Source organism: Lissotriton helveticus, chromosome 3_1 (assembly GCF_964261635.1).
Source record: "Lissotriton helveticus chromosome 3_1, aLisHel1.1, whole genome shotgun sequence".
Classification (NCBI taxonomy): domain Eukaryota; kingdom Metazoa; phylum Chordata; class Amphibia; order Caudata; family Salamandridae; genus Lissotriton; species Lissotriton helveticus.
In genome coordinates, this window is record NC_136061.1 from 1,154,535,686 (window position 1) to 1,154,558,324 (window position 22,639).

At 45.6% G+C, this 22,639-nt stretch overlaps 1 protein-coding gene across 1 annotated transcript in view; it reads right to left on the reverse strand.

The window, feature by feature from the left end:
* ACVR2A (activin A receptor type 2A) overlaps positions 1 to 22,639 on the reverse strand; it is a 283,385-nt gene that overhangs the window by 193,855 nt on the left and 66,891 nt on the right. Inside the window, exons 2-4 of the mRNA XM_078681771.1 lie at positions 19,818 to 20,025; positions 17,941 to 18,050; positions 10,754 to 10,908 (exon numbers count right to left, since the gene is read on the reverse strand). Coding sequence (XP_078537897.1) covers positions 10,754 to 10,908; positions 17,941 to 18,050; positions 19,818 to 20,025 — 473 coding nt within the window. The remainder of the gene's footprint in view (positions 1 to 10,753; positions 10,909 to 17,940; positions 18,051 to 19,817; positions 20,026 to 22,639) is intronic.

Genomic DNA, 22,639 nt, shown 5'->3' on the forward strand with positions numbered 1-22,639 from the left:
TTGGTAGGAAGTCGAAGAATTTTTTGAGGGATTTAATGATTCCGAAACAGCTTCCTGCCACCTTCCTGATGTGCAGGTCGAAGGATAGGTCAGTATCGAAGGTGACTCCAAGGTTTCGTGCTGTTGTGACGGTCTGAGGGGGGGCTGTGGAATCCTCTGGCCACCAAAGATGAGGACAGAAGTTGGCATTTTTCCCCATGGGGAGGATTTCTGTCTTACTTGTGTTGCACTTGAGGTGGTTTGTTTCCATCCACAGAAAGACATCTTTCAGGCAGTTTTTTAGATTTTGTTCGACAGTCGTAGAGTTCTCCTCTAGCGGGACTATGAGTTGGGTGTCGTCGGCGTACGATGTAACAGTGATGCCGAATGATTCGATAAGGGGAATAAGGTAGACATTAAAAAGCAAGGGGCTTAGGATGGCGCCTTGTGGGACTCCCGATCGAATCTTTTTCTCTGCAGAACTGAAAGGTCCTAGTGTGATGGATTGGGATCTTTCTGTTAGGAAAGATGTTATCCAGTCCAATGCCAGGTCGGAGATGCCGATGTCCCTAAGTCTATCCAGGAGTATAAGGTGGGAGATGGTGTCGAACGCTGCTGTGAGGTCCAACAAGATCAATACGGCGTTCTTTCTTTGGTCCTGTAAGAGTTTTATGGAGTCAGTCAGTTCGATCAAGGCTGTTTCTGTCGAGTGCTGGGGGCGGAAGCCTGATTGTTGGGGGTGGAGGATGTTGTTCGTTTCCAGATAGTTTTTGAGTTCCCTGTAGACCATTTGTTCAGTGATTTTTCCCAACACTGGGAGAAGGGAGCAGGGGGCAGGAGAGCAAGCACAACGAATGAGGGGGCAGGGGCAGGAGAGCAAGCACAATGAACGAGGGGACAGGGGCAGGAGAGCAAGCACAATGAACGAGGGGGCAGGGGCAGGAGAGCAAGCACAATGAACGAGGGGGCAGGGGCAGGAGAGCAAGCACAATGAACGAGGGGGCAGGGGAGCAAGCACAGCGAGGGGGCAGGGGAGCAAGTGTAATGTATGTGATCACACAGCATTTCAGTTGCTGAATTGCTTCTCCCTACCACTAACAGGGTGAAACTAAGAGCGTCCCATAGAAACTCCCCCCAACCCCCGTCCCCAGCCATCGGTTAAACAAGATAGAAACTGCGTGCTTGACAGAAAGAAGGTCGCTATTCTGCGTTGCTCGATATTTCTATCTACCCTAAGGCTGCATAAGCATTGGAGTTAGGAACACACACTGCAGGCACTTACTTCTTTGCAGTGGTATCACGCCTGCTGATAGCTGGTGCCCACAATTCAGACTCTCTTGGGCGGCCCTGCCCGCTGTTGGGCATGATTTTAGCTAGTATGGCTGCTGGTGTGCTCTGGACAGGTTGAGGCTGCAGCTGAGGAACCACTCAGGCAGCCAGGTTCACTCAGCTGCCGGTGTGGGTTCGACTGTCAGGTGGATTTTAGGGTAGTCTGAAAGGAGGACAATGGCGGCCGTGAGCACCGAGAACCCACGCTAACGAGTGAGGAGCGTCTCACATAATCGGAAACACAAGTGTGGCACGCGCACAGGCAGGGGGAAGTGCTTGGGACAGGCGCCCTCTCTAGTAGAGCGTTGGCTCGCCCCGGAGGTATCAAAGCGCTTTACAGAGAAGAGAAAACGGGAAAAAGTGCACAAGATACAAATAAGTAAAAAAATACAGCAATGTACATCAACTAATGAAATACAGTGGATCAATGGATAAACACTGTAAAACGTAACGAAGAGGATAGGAGTTTGGGCAGACGGTTGATTAGATTAAATACATGTCCCGTCGACCAGCACCAACTAGGGAACACCAGGAGCCAGTCCACCTACACAGGGCTGGAATAAAGGCAAACCCAATCTATTCCAGAGTAAAGCCCGCAGACGGGTTGGGGTCACAGCACCACAGCTCAGCGGGACAGCTTCACTCAGCGCTGAGACTAGTAGACAAACGGAGACGGCCAGCAGAGGGGGTTAAGATGGCTGCCTCACACCACCATCATTCACCAAACAGGATGCAGGCGAGAAGCAAAGGGGGAGCAAGGGAGGATCTCGACAGTCCGTCGCAAGGCACACACTAGGTCACCAAACTCCAAATTCCACAGCAGCCATAACAGGAAACGAGCAGAGCCGTCTCCTCGAAGGTAAACCATTTTTTTTCCAGAGAGAGTTGGAGAGAAACGTGATGCAGAGTAGTTGTGGCAGTGTCCGGAAGATAGGTGATGGCCCAAGGGGTGATGTGGCATAGTTAATAGAGCTGCTAACTGTAGTCCTGGAGACCAGCGTTCGAGCCTCGGCGTAGGCAGTGCGTGAAGAGACAGGGCGGCGCTCGTAAAAGAAACTAACGAGGGGGCAGGGGAGCAAGCACAGCGAGGGGGCAGGGGAGAAAGCACAGCAAGGGGGCAGGGGAGCAAGCACAGCAAGGGGGCAGGGGAGCAAGCACAGCAAGGGGGCAGGGGAGCAAGCACAGCAAGGGGGCAGGGGAGCAAGCACAGCAAGGGGGCAGGGGAGCAAGCACAGCAAGGGGGCAGGGGAGCAAGCACAGCAAGGGGGCAGGGGAGCAAGCACAGCAAGGGGGCAGGGGAGCAAGCACAGCAAGGGGGCAGGGGAGCAAGCACAGCAAGGGGGCAGGGGAGCAAGCACAGCAAGGGGGCAGGGGAGCAAGCACAGCAAGGGGGCAGGGGAGCAAGCACAGCAAGGGGGCAGGGGAGCAAGCACAGCAAGGGAGCAGGGGAGCAAGCACAGCAAAGGGGCAGGAGAGCAAGCACTCACCGGAGGACTCAGCAGCTTCTCTACTTCTTCCGGCGGCAGTCGGGCAGAAATGGCTTCAGAAAAGCGCCGACATTTTCAGATTCGGGGGCGGCGTGGTTTTCTTGCTCTCCTCTTCCCATTGGCTGGAATGTAAAATTTCAGCCAATGGGAAGAGGAGAGAGAACGTCAAAAACACCCCCCCGAATCTGGTCTTCAACGGAGTGACGCCCCTCTCCTCCAATGGCTGGCATCCGTTTAGGAAGCCAGCCAATGGAGAAGAGGGGCGGGTTCAAGCCCCCATACTTGCAAACATAAAATCTTGGCTGCCGAGACCTTAAAAGGGTACGCAGTTCCCCAAATTAGAAAAAACAAGACAGATTAACCAAAGTGAGTGGAAGGCAAAAAGGAGGGGGGAGACTTGTTGGAACTAGAGTCCTCACACACCCAGCAAGCTAGGTGTCATGCTTCATCATATGGGCTTGCTCCTCGTCAATTCACCTCCACTGTTTTTAGTAAGGTGGGTTACCACTTTATTAAAGTTGCTCTGTGGACTACCCAAACTTTTTTAAACCACTTAAGCACATCTACACGCACACACAAAATCCCACTTCCTCCTTAGGGCCCTCACACCCACGGCATCGTACTGCAGGAACAAAAGATCTCCACTAAAGAGCCCCTTTATGGGTGCCTGTCGGGTATTGCACCGCCGAACTGACGAGGAGCGAGCCCATATGATGAAGCATGACCCCATGCTTGCTGGGTGTGTGAGGACTCTAGTTCCAAAAAGTCTCCCCCCCCCATTTACGCCTTCCACTCACTTTGGTTCATCTGTCTTGTTTTTTCTAATTTGGGGAACTGCATACCCTTTTTTGGTCTACAAGTTTAGTGAGCACAGTGTTCTATATACTACTCGCCCTGGAATGTTTCCCCAAATGAGATGGCTTACATTGCACTCCTGTTTCCATTTACACTGAAGAGTCTATTACAAGAGCAAATTCAATAACAAGTGCATTTTGGAATCGCTGTCTGTTTTCTAAACACAAGCCCGTGCCTTGTGACAGGGCTAGGGTTTTTTAAGTTTAATGCGATACAGCCAGATATGATGGGAAAGGAGTTTCCCAGTACTTGCTTTTAAAAAAAATTAAATTTCAGTTTACGTTTTGAAAGCATGCTCAAGTCCAGGCAATTCAATAGCTTCTCAGCATCAAATTCAGATATCATTTCAGGCTAAGTTTGCTTTTCGGTCTACTATCAAGTACATTTGGTACTGTAATTCGTGGATAAAAATGGGTATTTTTAATTTATTCAGCATTATAGAAAACTGTTTTACAGGCAATACAACTAAAAATAAATGTAATTACATTATCACCACTAACTTTCTTACATTTATGCTGTACCTGACGCAAATCTGAATAGGAATGGAAAATCCTTGTTATTACTGAGTCTCATGGGAAGTACAACAGTGAAACTGTGAAAATGAAGGAATCCTCCTCAAACTGTTCCCCCAGCAACCAAAAGAAATCCTTACTCACCCCATCCATCTAATTTCGAAAGGCAGGGAGTCAAGAGTTCAATCGTAGGAGCAATAAGGGGCTTGGACACCAGTAACACTGTCAAAGTTCGTATGGTATTGCAGGCGAATGCAGCAAAGCACTCCTGATCAAACAAGCATTGAAAATGCAATAGGTCTCGCCTTTTATTAAGTTAAAGCCATTTGCTTTGCTATACAACACCTTTAGCCAAGCAAATGGCTTTAAGTTACTCAAAGGCGAGACCCATTGGATTTTCAATGGACTGTTTTTTAACATGAACTTAGAAACACTGATGCCCTCCCTCCACCATGACCACGTCACCAGTGAATTGAGGCAGTTGTCATGGTACCCTATCTGTGGCACCGATTTTTATTAAGTATAATGCAGCATTATAGTCTTTAACCAAATGGGAAAGGTGTGTGTACAAGGGACACCAGAGCTCGTGAATTTGAAGGTGTCTGGTGAGATAATGAAGAAAAAAAGAGTCTCAGAGAAAAAACATGGACTAGGATCACACAATTAGGTCATCCGGAAGCTGGGATGGATGCCAGGTTTTATGGTTTCAACTTCTGCAACTAGATAGGTTTCGTGTTTGTGCTTCTTTTTACAGCAAGGATCCCTACTTTATTTGTATTTCTTGGTGCTCGAAGTTAGAGCTGAGTGTAGGTGGCAGTCAGAAGCCCCATGAGAGCTTGTGCGTTGTGGGCTCCAAGGTCCAGAAGGACCTCGAGCCGAGCCAGATCCAGTTATCCAGCCCGAGCTTACAGTGTCTCGCCCATCTCCACAAAGCATGCACTTGAAAGAAGAATCATTGGGGATTGTGGGCAGCAGATTCCTTCTGGAAGATTATCCTTTGGTGTTCTGGGGGTAGGTTAATATAGATTGCCTCTGAGGGGGCACTCTGTTGGGGTCCTGGAGGTTCGGGGTGCACCAGGTGCAGGTAGGCCTGGAGGCCCACCCTGCTACTGCTTGAGTTGGGGTAGGGGCATTTAGAGACCGGCAGTCGGTATTAACACATCTACTTCAGGGCAGATATCGGTGTCTGTGCGTTGTATCCCTTTCTCAGCCCGTCTCCATCTCTCCTCTGTGCCACCAAGTGGCCACATATCATGTTTGATGCCTTGAGCGAGGGTTTAATTGTAGCAGATGGCATTTTGCATGCTGTGATTTTTAAACTCTACTTATAATGGCAAAATAGAAACTACAAGTCCAGGAATGCTAAGTAATGTCTATTAAATTGCACTTGGCAATGGTTGAGCTAGAGCTATAGGGCTATTAAGGATGATTGTGTTGGATAGAGTCATGTCTATATGTGTTAAATACACTGCTGGGGTCCAAGTTTGAGTGTGTACGGGGAGGAAGTGTTAGCTCTACTGAATACACAACATGCTAGGAGACTGATGGGTGGGGGAGGGGGGGGGAGCGAAAGGGGTCTCTTTGCCTATAATTAATACATTGCTATGTGACAAGCTTTGTGCGCGCGGAGGGAGCGCGGGGGTGGAACCATCCTAGTTGCTTCCAATGTACACTGTCGGGAAACCGGCGGGGCGGGTCTGGCTGCCTCTAATAAACCCACATTGCCAAGGGGCTGGCAACATTTCTGTGTTTGCAGGGGCTGTGGAGGCGAGGCAGGGACATGATGTGTATGAGTGTGAGGCTGCCTTTGCGAGATTGGGTGTGCAGGGTCACTGGTGCAGGTGGAAGACAAAACCCACCTTGCTTTCCCGCACAGCTGGTCCTTGGACAGCCTCCCTCCGGCAGAGCCTGTGCGGACTGCAAAGCAGGCGCCCTTCAACGGACACTCAATAGGGGAGTGTCCTATGTGTTTTGGAGAGGCACGGGGGCTGGGGAATGCCAGGCGCAGTCCCTGGTATCACAGCACTGAGGGCAGGAGGTGTCTCAAGTACACCGAGGCCACCCGTAGGACACACACAGGCAGCCTTCTCCGGAAGCAAAGTCAGCTGACTCCCAGGAAAAAGCAGACATGTTTCAAAGGTGCTGTAGTAGCCATCAATATAGTAATGCAAGATCGGCCTCTTTTCACCTAAGGGGGCACTGTGCGCAACTGTGCCTCTAAGAGCTTTAATATAGTTATCTTGTATTCCAGATGTCCGGGTTAGGCAGAGATGTCTAGACCATAAATGGAAATATTCCTTTTCTCGTACAGTACACGGATGTTAATTGAATACTGCATAAGTCCTTACACTAAAGGGAACAATTTTCGAGGCACAGGGAGATTATGCGACCTGTCCAGGATCACGCAATCGGACAATGCACGGACCCGGGGTCGAATGCCAATCTTTTAGTCCAGAAACCTGCAACAAAGTCACTAGCCCCCACCTTCTCCTTTCCCCATGCGCACAATAGTACAGAGTCGAGGCAGGCTCGGCGGAGGAAGTTGATGGAGAAAAGAAATGTGGCGAAAAAGAAAGGGGAGTAGGCCACACGCCGGCGAAGGAACCGACTGGACTGGGGCACACATGCCGAGCAGAGATGGGCTGTTAGAATGAGTGGCATCAGACTGAGAAAGTATATGTGAAAACTAGAGGAGGGGAGGGAGCAGTGACCGTGACATCGTGAGATGGCGAGGAGGAACGTACCAGGAGCGCATTGAACAGGGTATATCGTTTACCATATGTTGTTAAACTGAAGCTTGTTGGGATCCTAAAGTGAGATAAAACCGAGCGAGTGGCAGCAGCTGGCCGGCTTTCAATTACACGGGCGGCAGTTCATGAGTGGGCGGGGCCTGGAAACATGCAAATCTTCCGGTCCTTCCCTTTACGCCCGTGAGGAGAGGGAGGACTCATCTGTTTCTGAAGTCAACCGACTGCAATACGTCGAATAAAGAACAAGCGGCCGTGAAAGTAACCAAGCAGTAGTGCCAGGGAGAACAGATCGCAAAAGTGAAAGCGATCGCTTTGTGTCAGCAGCATTTTAGTTGCTAGGACTGTCGGCAGGACTGTCCACAACACACGCATGCTGTTTGCAATGGACAAATGGCGAGAGCAGCTATCTTTGTGCATTGCAGACGCATGCATGAGAGCCCTCGCAGAATCGATTCCAAAAGGTGCTCTTCATGGCGAGAGCAGCACATTCGCTGCTTTCGCCCGGCGAGACCTAAAAAGGGGTAAGGCAGGGAGGGGTGCGTATTAGTCCTTCTGCTTTTTAGCCTTTTTAGGTTTTGCCTCGGCAATGCGTACAAAGTACGCATGCGCTAGCAAAATCTTATGTTTTGCTCTGTGGGGTCGGGTATCCGCCCCCTCCTCGCCCCCTCCTCCCATTGGCTAGCTCCATAAATGGAGGCTAGCCATTGGGAGCCGGATCTGTCCGTCAATCCCGGACCAGATTCGGGGGCGTTCCCGAGAATTTTTCCAATTTGGTGACGTCAGCCTGTTCTCGGGAACGCCCCCGAATCTGGTCCGGCATTGAGCCGGCACACCTTGCGTTTTAACAATTTATAAAGAACATTTGTCTTAGTGTAGGCTGGAAAATATTTATCTCATCTATGAAAAAAGTAGAAACATCCGCCATAAGAATTATTTCATGTGCCTACATCATCCCAACAAAGTTGTTCTACAATGAATACCCGGAGTGGGTGCAGGCTCCGTTTTTCAGCGCCTGTGGCGAGGCGGTGTGTGTTCCAAGTTCATTATTTCGCCTCTTCGATGCTGGTCATTTTGCAGACCCTGCGGACGGTGACCTCCAGCTACGCGGCGTCTACAGTGGCAGCAGAGTGCGGGGTGAAGTGTGCCAGGGCGCCCCTCTGCAGGGAGACTCCGAGCACCAGCCCGTCGCACAATCTACCCTGGCGCGCACAAGTTAGAGAGGCCCACATCTGCTCCAAGGGGGAAACAATCCCAGGCGAACTGGAAGCATCACACGCCAGCCGCCTCCGCGCTCCTCTGGAAAATCCGTGTCCGATGCGCACAGGGGCTGCGGGGAGAAATCTGAAACCGGTGCCGTACACTGCCGCTCTGGAGAGGGAGGGACAAGTGTAGCCGAGAATACCGAAAGCCCTCGCCACGGAACTCCCCTCGGGAGAAGGTAAAGCTCAGGGGCCCATGATACCCCGCAAACAATCCGCCACTGGGAGCAAGCACTAACGGAAACAGCAGCAAGGTTCACAGAAGGATGGCACGCGTAAATATGCCGAGCACACTGATCCACAGCATGAAGTCCGCCTCCAAAAAACTAAAAAAGAGAGTAGAGTGAGTACATCCAAGCTAAAATACAGTCTGATTTACAATCCAAGAATTCTCCCAAGGCCGGTTATTTGCATGATGAGGGCTCCGTGCGGTGTTCGCTCAGCAGTCGGAAGTCATCGACCCTTGTGTCTTTCCACCTGCAGGGTGCCGACTGTGCTGATGTGTGTTTACGGAAGGCGCCGATGAGAATCTTCCCCCCCCCCTTTCAGGATGGTAGGGAGCGGTGGAAAAGTTCCCAGAGGGTCCATTTTCTGTCAGAAACCTATGCATCCTCGCTGGTTCTCTGGCTATGTCCCACGAAGGCAACTTTTATTTTCAGCCATCGCCTTTGTTTGCGTAGCATCGTCTTGGATGATGCACGGCGCTAACTGTACCAAACATTCCAGGCATAACATGCATTTTAACACTGAATGTGATTGTCACAAGGCATTGTTAAACGTTAAAAAAAAAAAAAAAAAAAAAAAAAAAAAAAATCAGCACCCTGTGCAATTACAGACTCAAGTAACAGTTACTTTAAACGCAGTATTAAAGGGCATGCATTACGTGTACGTATTGTTTACAACCTCCACACCGACGACTAACACATTTAACAACTTAATTTAGCACACTTCTGTTGCACGTGTTAATTTATTTAAGAGCACTTACTCCAACAGGAATGTTATCTGTTGTGTATCATGTCCCAAATAAAGACGCATTTTGAGTTAGATTAATGCAATTAGAGTTCCGGTTACACGGGACAAAGACGTGATCTAAACTAACACATAATTAACTGTGCATTGTGTTGGCATAAGACATCTTAGAATTGACCCCTTACGAAACACACTGGACGCTTGGGATTCACAGCAATCTCTCGGCGCGCCTTGTGCCTGGAGAGGGAGGGACAAGTGTAGCCGAGAATACTGAAAGCCCTCGCCGCGGAACTCCCCTCGGGAGAAGGTAAAGCTCAGGGGCCATGTTGTAGTTTTATCACATAGTCTGGCACACCGCAGGATGAATGTAAACGCAACCATTTACGGTAAGGTGTGCCCGCCCCCCCGCAGTCCGGGGGAAGAAGGAAGACGGCAGCCCAGGAGAAGAAGTATGGCGGCCCACGCGGGGCTCCCGTGGCCTGGAGGGAGCCCCGGGAGAAGCGGAGGACGTTGCCGGTCTCCCATGCTGAAGAGGGAGACCGGAGAAGTGCCCAAGAGATTGCCGCCGTCGCAAGGAGCCCCCGCCAGAGTGCCCGGTAAGTTAAATGGGCTACCGAGCGCAGCAGCACCACCACCAGAGGCTTGGGGCTCGGAGCCGCACCATGGTGGACCTGGGCGGCTGCCCCAGGAGACACCTCTGCGAGCCCCTGCCGCCCAACTTTAACAAAGGCAAAACCATTGCATTGTAAATGCTTGTTTCTAAGTGATGTGGTAGCCTTAACACCCCCCCTTTTCCTCAATGTCCCTATGACTGCATGCCGCAAGGTACAGATTCTCCTCTACGGATGATGCAGTTTTATTGACCAGAACCGAAAACAATGCACAAACTATTGGGAAGGTTTGATGACTTTTGTGACAGAAAGTACTAATCATCAATTGCAGAAAGGTCATGCATCTGAAGGCGTCCCTCAGTTTAAAGAGGAAATTAACAGTTTGGAGAACAAATTGAGGGTGTTGTGTATTAGGAGTATCTAGGCATTCGCTTTACTAAGAACCTTAGCAGGAAGGACCAGATAAGCAAAGGCCAGTACTCTACTGCTACAAAAGGTCAATGGCTGTACTTACATTTAGACAAAAGGTAGGCTATCAGTGAATTAGTGTAATTCTTCTTATCTATACACAGAAAGCAGTAGCTGCTGCCTTCTATGGTGCAGAGTTATGCGGAATTTCGGCCCTTTCCTCTCCTCTACCCCTTGGGCTACTGATTTGACTCTGTACTGTATAAAAGCTATTCAAGCGAAGAATTGCCAGTTTATCTTTTCATTCCTTTTTGGGATTCACTGGTAAGCAGGCGTCATAGCGAGATTTCAATTTGGACAGCACCCCAATATCAAAATCCTAACTGTAGTGATGCATTCTCGTGCATCTGTGGCAGAAAGAAACTGTAATACTACAGAAATAGAGGACATTCATGAATGATTTAAGGGAAAATACTATATGACAACACTATGGGCACAGATACGGAACATCTTTGTAACTATGAATCTCAACATTACAATTTGGTAAATTATATAACGTACAGCAAAAGATTCATTATTCGTAAGGAAACTTACCTGCGTTGGTACAAGTACAGGAGGATATGCCAGCTTGTGATGCCTGTACATCCAAAATGAAAAAAGTACGATCACTGCAATTACCATGATAGGCACCAATGAATAAAGAAGAGTGTTGAATAAAGGTGGTTTTGGTGCAACAGGATTTGATGTGGCTGTAGAAAAAAGAGATATGAAGTCAGGTCTTACTTTGCAAATATAAAAAAAACACAACACTAGAGATAGTTACTAATTGATGGGTATATTGATGTTGTTGCACAAAGCAAGAAACACTATACAGAGCTGGAGATAGTGGACCTTCACCGTATGCATAATCCAGGCATGTGATTAGCATCATTGATACGCAGGCGGGTTCACTGGCCATCCACAGATCAATAAACATCCTACGCGGACAAGAAATAATCTAGGTGTACTGTGCACAATGAAGTTAAGGGGCTGGAGGGGATATTTGGCCTACTGCCTTTTATGTAATCATTCCATTTGCCCTGGCCTTCTCTAAGGACTCTCTGCTCTCAACAGCACATGGTTAATAACCTTAAATGAGGAATCCACAGAAATAACGAATGGAGCAGACATTGGTATAATCATAGGGTCTGTTTTAGAACATCACTTTACACCAACTCAGCCAGACGAAGGCAACAATCACAGTCACATTTTAACTTGATCTCAGGATTTAGAAGAAAAAATATAGCTTAAGACATTTTGAAAAAATAGGCCATGGTCCACAACTTCCATCCTATTGTCCCCCCCAAAAAAGTAGCATGCACCGTTTTGTTCCCGTTACAAGCATTCATAATTTAAACAAGCTTTCCTGGATTGTTGATGGGATGCTGGACCTGATGTTACCAGTTTTAGAAAATACAAACTCAGAAATAGCAGATTCTAATTTCTTAGGAAAATTCAAATTTTTGTGGTTTTAGAAAATCTGATTTTCTTCTTTATTCGGTCTAAATACCCATTGTGGACCATGTCACAGTGGGCTTTGTACATGGCATGCAAAACTGTTCTGATCACTAAAAATTCTTTAGTCTAATACGGGACAACAGATTAAGTTTATGCATCAGACTAAGCTCACAATTCCCAGTCTGGTCTAACACAGGAAAAATGGTTTCGGGACAGACCTGGTTGTTTGGATTTTTGCAAACTACTACTGCCCATTTTCTAAAATGTCAACACAGTACCTTGAGACCCTTTTCGCCTCATGTCGGCACTGGGCAAGGCTGAATGCTCTCCATTTTACATTAGACAAAGAACACCAAGAGTTAAATACCAGGATTTTACTATATTAAGAGTAAACCCTTTATGATCACGAAGAACAAACTAGCATTGTTTGTAAATACTGCCTTTAAATGTATTAGTGTCCTCTATGATCACTGCCAACACTCATGTGGAGTATTATCTTTTTAGGAGCACTCGTAGCTTGAAACAAACTTGAGAAAATCCAATAATAATTTTTCCATTCTTAGCTTTGCTCCTGAATGGTTCTGGGGAAAACATTTCTTGACTGGTACCTACATAAAATATTTGTTAAATCAAAGTCCTCAATAAACGGCCAACTGATATAGAGGGTACTATTTCTCTTTATTAATTGTAGGAGCGTTTGACGTGCAGGAGGGGCTTATTTGCTATACATTTGGGAAATCAGTGTGACTCGCAGCACGATGGTAAAGAGTCTATATCCCAGATGGATAGCTTCAAAACTCATCACCCTCAAGATGTATACAACACAAGCTTAAATCGCATTTACTTGGCAGCTTTCCTGGCCAATCAATTTCTTGTAACTGTTAAAGGTCAGTCCACCCACACATACCACTATTCGGCCCCATACACTACAACTCTTTAGGTTCGCTACAGGCAAAAATCACTGCACCAAGCCAAGGGAGAGAGAGGGAGCAGGGGAAATCGGTGGGCAAAGTGTCTATAATAAATGACAGCTCACATTTCAGACATAAAAATGCTTTCTATTCTAGGATCACTGATGTGAGGTGTCTGCAAATATTGACCACATCTGCAATCCGTGATGGGTGCATATATTCATTCGTTCAAGACCAAAAAATGTGAGGCCCAGTAATACCATCTAATATGAGATAGGGCTAGCCCTCAGTCCGATTGCCCTCTACAGTGATATTCAAGGTACATCTGCATTCTGCAGTAAGATATGAAAGACTGCCTCTGCATTCTTAAAGCAGCCATCGTTTATCGTTTTTGATAATAAGGAATCCTAGCAGAGTTATTATTCTGAACAATACTGCTCTGCTGAACAGGGAAACTCCCGCAAATGCTGGGTGTCCGATTTGAAGTGTTCATGTGCAATATTCAAATGATGCTTTATAGAGTGCATTTTATTGGCCATGACATATATTCACATATATTTAAAACCTCAAGGCTTCTACTTCGTGTGCACTTAATTTTACTTCCCTCAAATCTAAGACTGTTGAGGGATAAGTAACCCGAATCTAGAAAGCTTTTCAAGTTTGCTATAAAAGACTGCTAAATGTCCTACAGTCTAGATTCCATTTCAATGCAGTCACCCACAGTGCCTCCCTCCCCTGCTCCCCCAATGCCTCCTCCCAGTGCGACGTCCTTTTTTGAATTTTTGGGGTAGTTTGCTCTTAGACATTTACACATTTTATCCACACAAAAGTATTCATGTTAAATGTGGGCCATTTTTGTAACATCCAGGGTGTGTAGAATTACAATGAGGCAACTGAGAAAATAGTCACAATATAGCTAAATTGTGTTTTTATGGGGAACATTGCAAAAGTGCTGTGCAAGAAAGTGTATATTTCTTGTAAAATTGCATCAACAGGTTTGTTGTGTTGGATGACCATATTCCTAGCTTTTCAGGAACAAGCAGAGCTGTATTAAAAAATATTAACTTTAACCACACATTTTTCTAAGTGATATCAACCTACTTGCGGTTTGTAGAGAAAACAGGTGTGAAACTCACTGGGAATACCGTAAAGCTACATAAACTGAATTCGGCAAAGGGACATTTTAGTAGACCCTTCAATATTTTTCCAAAGAAAATAGCCATCAAAACAAAACCAACTAAATTAAGTAGGAAGATATAGCTATTGGGGATCTCACCAGTATTTTTTTTTTGTCTTGACTGCCAATTTACAAAAGCAAAATACCATTATCTCAGACACTCTTTTGGTCACGGGGATATGGAGGTTCTTCAAAAACATACACTATCCAGGGTCAACAACTGAGCTGCAGGTGATAAAAAATGTTCGTTGACAAACAACCATACAACAATTAATATGGTCAAATCGAATAAAAAGCGGTTATGAAGGAAACCCATGTATTTATATGTAAGAAACTGGCCTAAAGACAATGCCAGACCCCCCCCCCCCCCCAATCAACGCAAGTACCCCAGTCTCTTAGTGTAGGGATCAGGCAGATAGCCTGGTCAGCAGGGACACGAGTCCTCTTATCCCCACCAGCTGCATTCTCCAAGCTGCTCTAACTTGACCTCATTGGCTCGTGCTCACTCTGTAGGAGGCTGGATCGGACACTTCCTCCAGAGGTTTTGATGGATTACATCAAAACTTTGTTTTGCCCAGATTGGGGCTTTTCAGTCAGGGTTAGCTTCACTTCAGTGGCACAGTGAGCACAGGATCCACAGCTGGGGATGCCAGTTGCAATGATGTATGCACCAAAGTGATGGATGCCAGCCCTTTGTAGGAACCCTAAACAGACAACACTAAGGAGGGAAATGCATGTAAGAAACTGAAAACCCTTAGGAATGTGCTGTGGCTCTATTTCTTTTAAGTGTTTGTTGGCAGAATCCACTTTTTGACCAAACAGGTGAGACCTGTTAAAAGGCACATCCATAAGGAAGGACTGGAAATACACAAATAAATCCCAGAGGACCACACTACTCCAGTGTGCTCGGCCCAAGCAATGGGTAATGTGCAGAGGAGCAAGAAATAACGTATGTAGCTGCATCATGGCCCTCCTGGATGGCTTAGGCCATGGAAGGCCGCACATCTTCAGGATCTGCCAGCAAGGTCTCACTGACATGTCAAAGGGCGCGGGTATATTGGCCAGGCAAACAACTGCCATTAACGGATTTTAAGGCTAAGCTGGCCGCTGAGAACATTTGTATGACTAATTACTCAATCCTTTTCTAGTCTATCATGTTAGGGGAAAGGGGGGGCAGGGTTGACGATCGCAAGGAAAGAGTTGGGATTCACCTTGCTGGAAGAGGCTTGAACCACCAGATTGGCTTGAACCACCAGATTCTTTGAAGTGGGATGCCAAATCAGGAAACCAGGGTCCCCTGACACAGGCATGTGTCATCTGGCAAACTGCCAGTCCACCAGTGGGCATGAACAAGGCGTTGTCCATGTGCCCATCTATGCATCAGTCAGGGCTTCATTGAAGGGCAACAAGGGCTCAGAAGAAACTTGCCCCGGTTGCAGGACCTCTGTAAGGAAATTAGTTTTGACCTCCACAGAGGTAAGTAGCAGACCTCCGCTACATGTCTAATGACCACAGTGAAGGAAGCACAGTCTTCTGTGGGAGGTCCAGAGGGAGAAATCAACACAGTATCTGAGGATGTATCAAGCCCATTGGCCTCCTGCAAGACCATATCCAAACTGTCATGGTAGTGTAGGGGATAACACATCCCCATCATCAGCATTGTCATCGCCAAATGGTGCGAAACTCAAGGCAGAATCTGAAATTAAAAGCTAGTGGTGCACCACAGGATAGCTACGCTGCTTGGGTAGTGTTCCTTCAGAATCAGACTGAATGAGGACTTGGCATGTCAATGAGAAGTTGAGACCTGAACCGTCGAAACAGACGATTTAGTCTTAGTCAGTCACTGACATCAGTATCGCATCCTGCTCTGCCTCCGACGGCGTCAATACCAGTGTTGAGCTTGAAGGTACTGGTGCAGATTTTGGCACTGGAAAGGAAGTTGGCACCAATGCCTGCACAGAACCCAAAGTGGATTTGAGGGGCACAGATGAATGGATCCACCAATGGTAACCCAATTAGAGGCCCCTTGGGCTAGAAGGTGCTCAGAGGTAAGCAGCGGTGTGTTAAAGATGCCCAACATGGCTTCACTGAAGGTCTCTATCGCTCACAACGTCACCGATCATCTGAGGAATTCAGGGTGCAACAAAGCCCTTTTCAGAATCTGTTCTTCTCTAGATCTACAGTGAGACCAGGTGAAATGTAAACACCCTTGCGACTCCTCTAGAGAGAGAGAGGGGGTTGGGATGGAGCAAGTCCCGCTTGGCATTCTTCGGTTTCCATTCCAGCTTAGACATAGACTTAAACAAAGATTTTGCCTACGAATATGATCTGATGCAAGAATGGTCTTTGGAAGAGAGTCTGACCTTTCGACTTTGAAATGGAATGAAACTTGCGAGGTTTCCTTTGGCGTTCGCCTATGCACAGTTTCACTCAACGGTGCGGAATAGCTTTTAGGTTCACGAGGGCACACTCCTCAAACGACTGAGTCATGCCCAGAACTCAAACATCAACGACATATCTCTTGGGGTTCGGTCACAGATATTTGTAGGCAGCAGTCCCTGGATGCTTTTAATCCTACATTCACTTGAAGAGGGGGGGGGATGGGGGGGTATGGGGGGGGGACTGTTTCCTTGCACAATACTTTTTGAGAAAATATAATCTCGCAAAAAGTTAACTAAACAATGATGAAAAAGAAGAGTGGACTTCCGGATCCGCATCAGACGGCCCAGAAAGAAAGGTTCTAAAGACTGCATGCAGGGGTGGTATCTATATCTGCTCCACTGCAAAATTTCCAGGGAGCAACAAGATCAACTCTGAGCCACAAGATACCACACAAACTGGTGAGCTGTGCAGATTAACTGCGAAAGGCTTGGTCCTAGAACAGCGGTAGGTAATCACACGTGAAACACTTTTCCAAGCAGACTAGGTTTGTTAGGAACAAGCCTGAAACACTGCAAAAATGATGTGGTTTTTTTTATTGCCTTAACCTGATCTCATCACCCAGTCTGCAATTTCAGTGCTGAACAAAATAAATAATGGAAAAGAATCTGGCAAACCAGTTAAGCTTTTTTTTTATTTATGAGACACCTTGTTCTGGTTGGAACATTTTGCCCCAGCTTGCTTTCATACTCTTCAAAACAGGAGAGAGAAAGTTAAATGCTGCTTTGACAGACATTGCAGGGTTCGTCCTGCTGAAGATAAAGAAGTATAGCAACTTTAGGCATGAAGAAAGGACCAAGAAGGCTGCTAAAAGTGGACCCTGAATCGAACACTGGCCTCGAAAAATACCTTCCCTTGTCTTGGAGTCACCAAGGGGTCTGACTCTCCTGCATCTACATTTAGCACCAGCTTGATAGCCACAGTTTCCTAAAGAAGTTTCCTGGGATTCACACATACTGCACGTTCATAAAGTACTCCGACAACGTGCCCTTCAAAAAGCATACTTCACCCATAAGAATTCATATTTTTGCAGGTTTCCTCACTTTGCCCTTTAATTCTGTAGACAATTTGGCCCCCGTCCTACCGGATACAGACATTTTTCTTTTTTAATGAAAGAGCATTTTATTGTCTTACATATTATTCTTAATTTTCTGACCAGTTATTACGTGTTTAACTTCAACATGCTTGTACAGATACATTCGGTATCTTTAAATATCGTAAATACATTCTCATCTGGTTGGTTGTTACACATTTTCTAAGGATTGCCTTTCTGCTACACTGGTTCTTCGCCCTTTTACATATCTCTCCGTCTTCAGATAGGTTGACTAAGCAAGAGAACCCCAGTGAGCTGAGTAACAAAAACATAACATATTGAGCAATAAAAACAACTTAGGAGAGAACAATTATATATTCGCAGATCACCAAATTAGAAAAAGTGAAAATATAAAAAAAGGCAAAACTTTTCTTTAAAACCACATTTGCTTACTTCATTGTGAGATGAAGTCTGCAACAAGAAATGTTGCAATATAACAAATACAGTTAAAATAGTATATATTCTCGCCTAAAATACTCATAACTCATTGTCTGCGGACATGGGTGCACCCTCTGCCAAGGTCATTCTTCTTAGGTTATATTTTATGTCACTGCAAAAAACATACTTCACCATTATATGCTCACACTCGCCAATGTAGGATACATGCAAAAAATGCGAGACTAATTACATGAAAACTTAAGGCACAACCTTTCAAAGAACTTACGTTGCGTTACTTCCATTTCTGGCTCATACAGGAACAGTTTATTACATGTGTCCCCTTCACAGCAGCAGAAAAACACTTCAGGACTTTCTTTTTTTTCTATACATTCATTCCTAAAACATAAGGAAGACAAATAGTCACCGAAAACTTTCAGCAAAACTAAACGTTCCACTTCCTTGGAAGAAGATATATTGTTTAGGTTTCTTTGTGCTTCAGGAAAATATTACAATGGGAATTTCTGTGAACATAATGCAGAGAAGTTAGTGCCCTGTAGATTATTGCATTGACTTAAGTAAGGGAGAGCATGGGTTGTTAGTAATCAATGATGATCACCTAACTCTACTTTTGTTTGTGCATTCATGCCCAATATTTTGGGTGAATTTTGTTTAGGAGTGGTTTTGAGAGACAGGAAAGAATTGGAAGAACATTCTGAATAACCCTTGAGATGAAGATTATTTAGAATTGTAGTTTTTTGGTTATGTCATTTAATTTGGACCCAAAATGACCAATTCAGGACCTCCTAATTTGAAATTAGTACACAAGACATGATGGCCAATTTACTTCCAACAACAGTTTTTTTTTTTTTTAAAGGAACAGCAATCCGCAAGCCTTCCTGCACAATATATTACAAAAGGTGAGTGGAATACAAGCAGGCCATGGATATTTTCACAGGGAATCTTTAGCCATTGCCCTGAAATATCAATGATCTGTGTTTTCCGAGTCTTGTTTTTGATAAAATATTCAACAAAAAAGAAGCCATTAGTCATTCTTATCAACAGCAGGAGTAGGTGTAATCAGTCTTAATGAGTGAGGGTGTGGATCACATGATGTGACCAATTGGCTAGACTGCGATTTGAGGAGTCTTGTCAAGGTAACCCCATGGCCAATTAGAGGAGTGACTTTGTGGATATACAGTCTTTTTCTTCCGTGTTAGAGCATGTAGCAGTCCTAGCTGAGGTCTGCAATCGCTGTAATGAGAGAGGCTACGACAATGCAAGGAGGAGAGGCCTTTCACTTTCATCTTGTTGGGTGCCAATGGCTTATTGTTTAAGTAAGCGTTCTGGCATGTCAGGAGCCCTTTCAAACTGAGCTGAGGGCACATAGAGCGAGAGGCACGTCTTATGATAACTTCTTGCGTGGTGGCATCTACAGAAGAGGACATTTATGGCCCAAGGGTGAAAACTGTAAGGGGAGCGGGCTGTTGAAACATGGGAAAGGGGTGCAGGGTACTTGTGGGGTAGAAAAAAGTAAATGCACTAGGTCTGCCTGACTACTGTGAATAAAACAGTATTTCAAGCCAATGACCTCGGAAGAGGGGCTGGTCTGAAGTAGATGTATTACTGCACAAACTGGCAGTAGAGGGCAAGCTTTTCAAAGCATGGCAAAGCATGGCAAAGCAAGGCATTGGCTCATGCTGCTTTTCTCCTTTGACTCTGATAATGTAAAACATGTTTGTTCCGTTGTATGGTATATAAAACCATAACATAGTGTGTCGTTTTTCTATGGATCTTGTTTTCTGAGGGGAGAAGTGAAATTATTAGTCCTAATCTGCATCTGCTGCTGTATGAGGTAGCTCTGAACTGAAGCTCAAAAAGAAAAAGAAAGTCTAGTCTTCTCTGCTTCCACCAAGGTAAGGGCCTCCAATGTTGGTTAAAGCACCACATTAGAGGGCCTCCAGGCAGAATTCTACCTGTAGCGATCAGAAGGGTGGTTCCACACCAAACATAATCTATCCGATATGCACAGAAGGCTGCACGAAATGTAATACTCCTAATCTAGCACGGACATGCCAACTGCAACTGGTCAAATGAACAGATGTGCATTTCATTGTAAACCTAAGGGTAATAAAGATCAAGACTGGGGGAAAAAACAAAACTTACCTATCATGGCAGTTAACATCATCCAACCAGCACCCTTGTTTCACTATTTCAATTGTCCCAGAAATATTCTTCCATGTAGCAAAACAGTGCTGCTTTTTGTCTTTATCACCATGACAGGTTTCAATGCCGCTGCGATTTGTCTTGTCCTTTTCCCAGTGTGAGTTGTAGAACATGCATTTCTGAGTTTCCGACCTCCCCAGTATGGCTCCTGCATACATGAAAGGTATTTCAAAGGTTAAATTAAACAATGACAAGGTTTCTCTGGTCCAGCAATATAACTGTTATTTGACACAATCTCCGTTTTACTTCAGTTATATATACAACAATATAAGCTGGCTCATTTAATTCAGATAGAGAGTAATTAATACTTTCTCTAAAGGTTGGAAAAGAAAACAGAGAAAAAGACTGGCCTCCTTTTAGAGCACGCAGGAAGGAGTGAGTAAACCCTACTAAGGCCACACCTAAAAATACAGATAGCAAACAGGAACAACATGTTCTTGGAAACACGCCCACATACATATACAACTTAACCAGGCACTGCATACAGTAGACCAACAATCAGGTATATAGGTACAGCAAGTGATTACGGGGTGGATGAAGAAAATAACTATAATGCCATATGTCTAAAAAGCAACCATTTTATTTTAACTGCATTTCTACAGTGCTTCAAACCCTTGATGAGGCGCTGAAGCACATTAGTAGACAGGCTACACATGTTGCCGTGGTAGAAAGCTTGTGTGGAGGAGTGATGATTTGCACAGTTGGGCCTATGGAAGACCGATATTTGGCATCATGCACAAGTGATCGGAGTGGTCTGTTCCCCTGTCTGAGGTCCCTGCGTCTTGGTGTGTAATGATAGGAGACAAAGAGAACACAAGCAATTCACAATTTTTTTTTTTTTTTGACTGAGCGGATCACTCAATTCACCCAAGAGGGCTGAAGGAGAAGTCCACATCATGCATTGTATATATAAGCAATTTGGCAGATTCCCTATAAATTCCCACTGAAGAGGCAGTTGAATGACTGTCAGTCATGCACTGTATACAGCCAGTCAATTATCCTGGAACATAAACTGGTATCCAAAGGCATGCAGAGAAAAAAAAATATTGGCACAGTAAAAACTTTACGGTGACCCTGGAGCTACAGAAGAGGGACTTGCAGAGAAAAAGCCTGGTAAAGTAGTTATACGCGATAGCAATACGAGTGAGCCTAAGCATGTGCACAGGTAACAGATGTGAAAAGGTAAGAGGGTCCACCCAGGAATTATAGGAGAGCGACGCACTGGCATGCACTTGATACAGGCACCCATCATAAATGATGTAGTTACTGAGAGATAGATGCACAAAAAGCTACCATGACATGAGAATCCACAGGGCATCCAATAAAATTCTACTCTGCCCGAATGGGGCAACATTTGAAACTAACCTCGAAGAAGCGCGGTTCAGATGCTCCGACCAGGTGTGCCCATGTCAGAGATTTTACCTTCTGAACTTTCTTTAAGTCACAATCCACCCACAGGAGTACACTTCTAAAGCCCCGCCCCCCCCCCCTACGAGGACCTTAGGGATGGCACTTGGGGCCACACATGGTGGCAAGGCAGAGGCTGACAGAACGGTCCAGTCCAGGCCCAGGCCCAGTTGTCACTGGTCAGTTGCAGGAAAAGGCCTCTTGTAGCTCATCGTGTTCCTTTAACTTTCACATGAGGTCAGCCTCATGACTCTTGGAGTCCACAACTTTATCATAGATACAACAGAGACTCTAGTCTTTTAAGCCCTTCACATGTCTCAGTCAACAGGTCAGTCCTCTTCTGACCTTTCACAGGTCCAGGAGTGTTCTGTAGTGGGTGCATGCCACATTTATGCCTGGTAAAGCTTGTGGGTGGTTATGCTCCTGGGAGTGCCCTTACCAGTGAGGGATGGTTCCCAGGGCCAACCGTAGCCAATTTGGGCATTTGTTTTTTAGATTGTCTAGGTCTTCAGCCACACTAAACTTGGGCTTTGAGGACTTTGGGGGGGGGAAATGAAGTTTACTATGTAATCCTAGTGTCCCCAACATCTAACATTAATATACAAATTTAGGCAGTTCCTGTGCCCACACCAAAATCTGGTTTAACAAAGCAGGGCTTTCAGCAAACAGACCGTGGATACACACATTGTTTTAGAATTCAGATTCACTGAAGTGTGCCCCAAATGTTATATGTAATCCCAGCAGACCTATCAAACAGGCTGTAAAAAATGTAAAAAAAAGGCCCACTGTGATTGTGGCCAGACTGGCTGGGGAGACACAGAAGGGTCCTGCCCAGGTGTCAGCTAACAGGCTGCGACAAGGGAGGCCTCTGTGAAGTACGTCCCCAAGTGTCATATGAAAAGCCCCAGCAGACTGGTCAAGCAAGATGTGACATTCAAGCTGGAACTGATACCTTAATGTCAAATAGGATCCTCACAGATACCCTTGTATATTTGGTCACATTCTCTGTCAATTTAGGTCAGCCTATTATTTTTCTCCTGGGAGCAAGTTCGCACCTCATTCACACATATTTAAATGCCATTAGTAGTTGGTCCAAGTAGGAAAACAAAATGCAGATTTAAATTTCAGGGACTTCGGGCAGAGCAAAAGTAACATTTGAAAAGTTACTTTTACATAATATTTAGTACTGTCCCAATTTCACCATTTAATTGGATTTTTCTAACAACTATTAAAATCGTTTTTTAATTCTTTTTCTAGCTAGTCCCATTCCTGATATACAGGGTTAGTATTGCACCCCAGTGTTTTCCTAAGGAAAAGCCAAGACTGCTATAGTGAAGATAGCATTGAGGGCATTT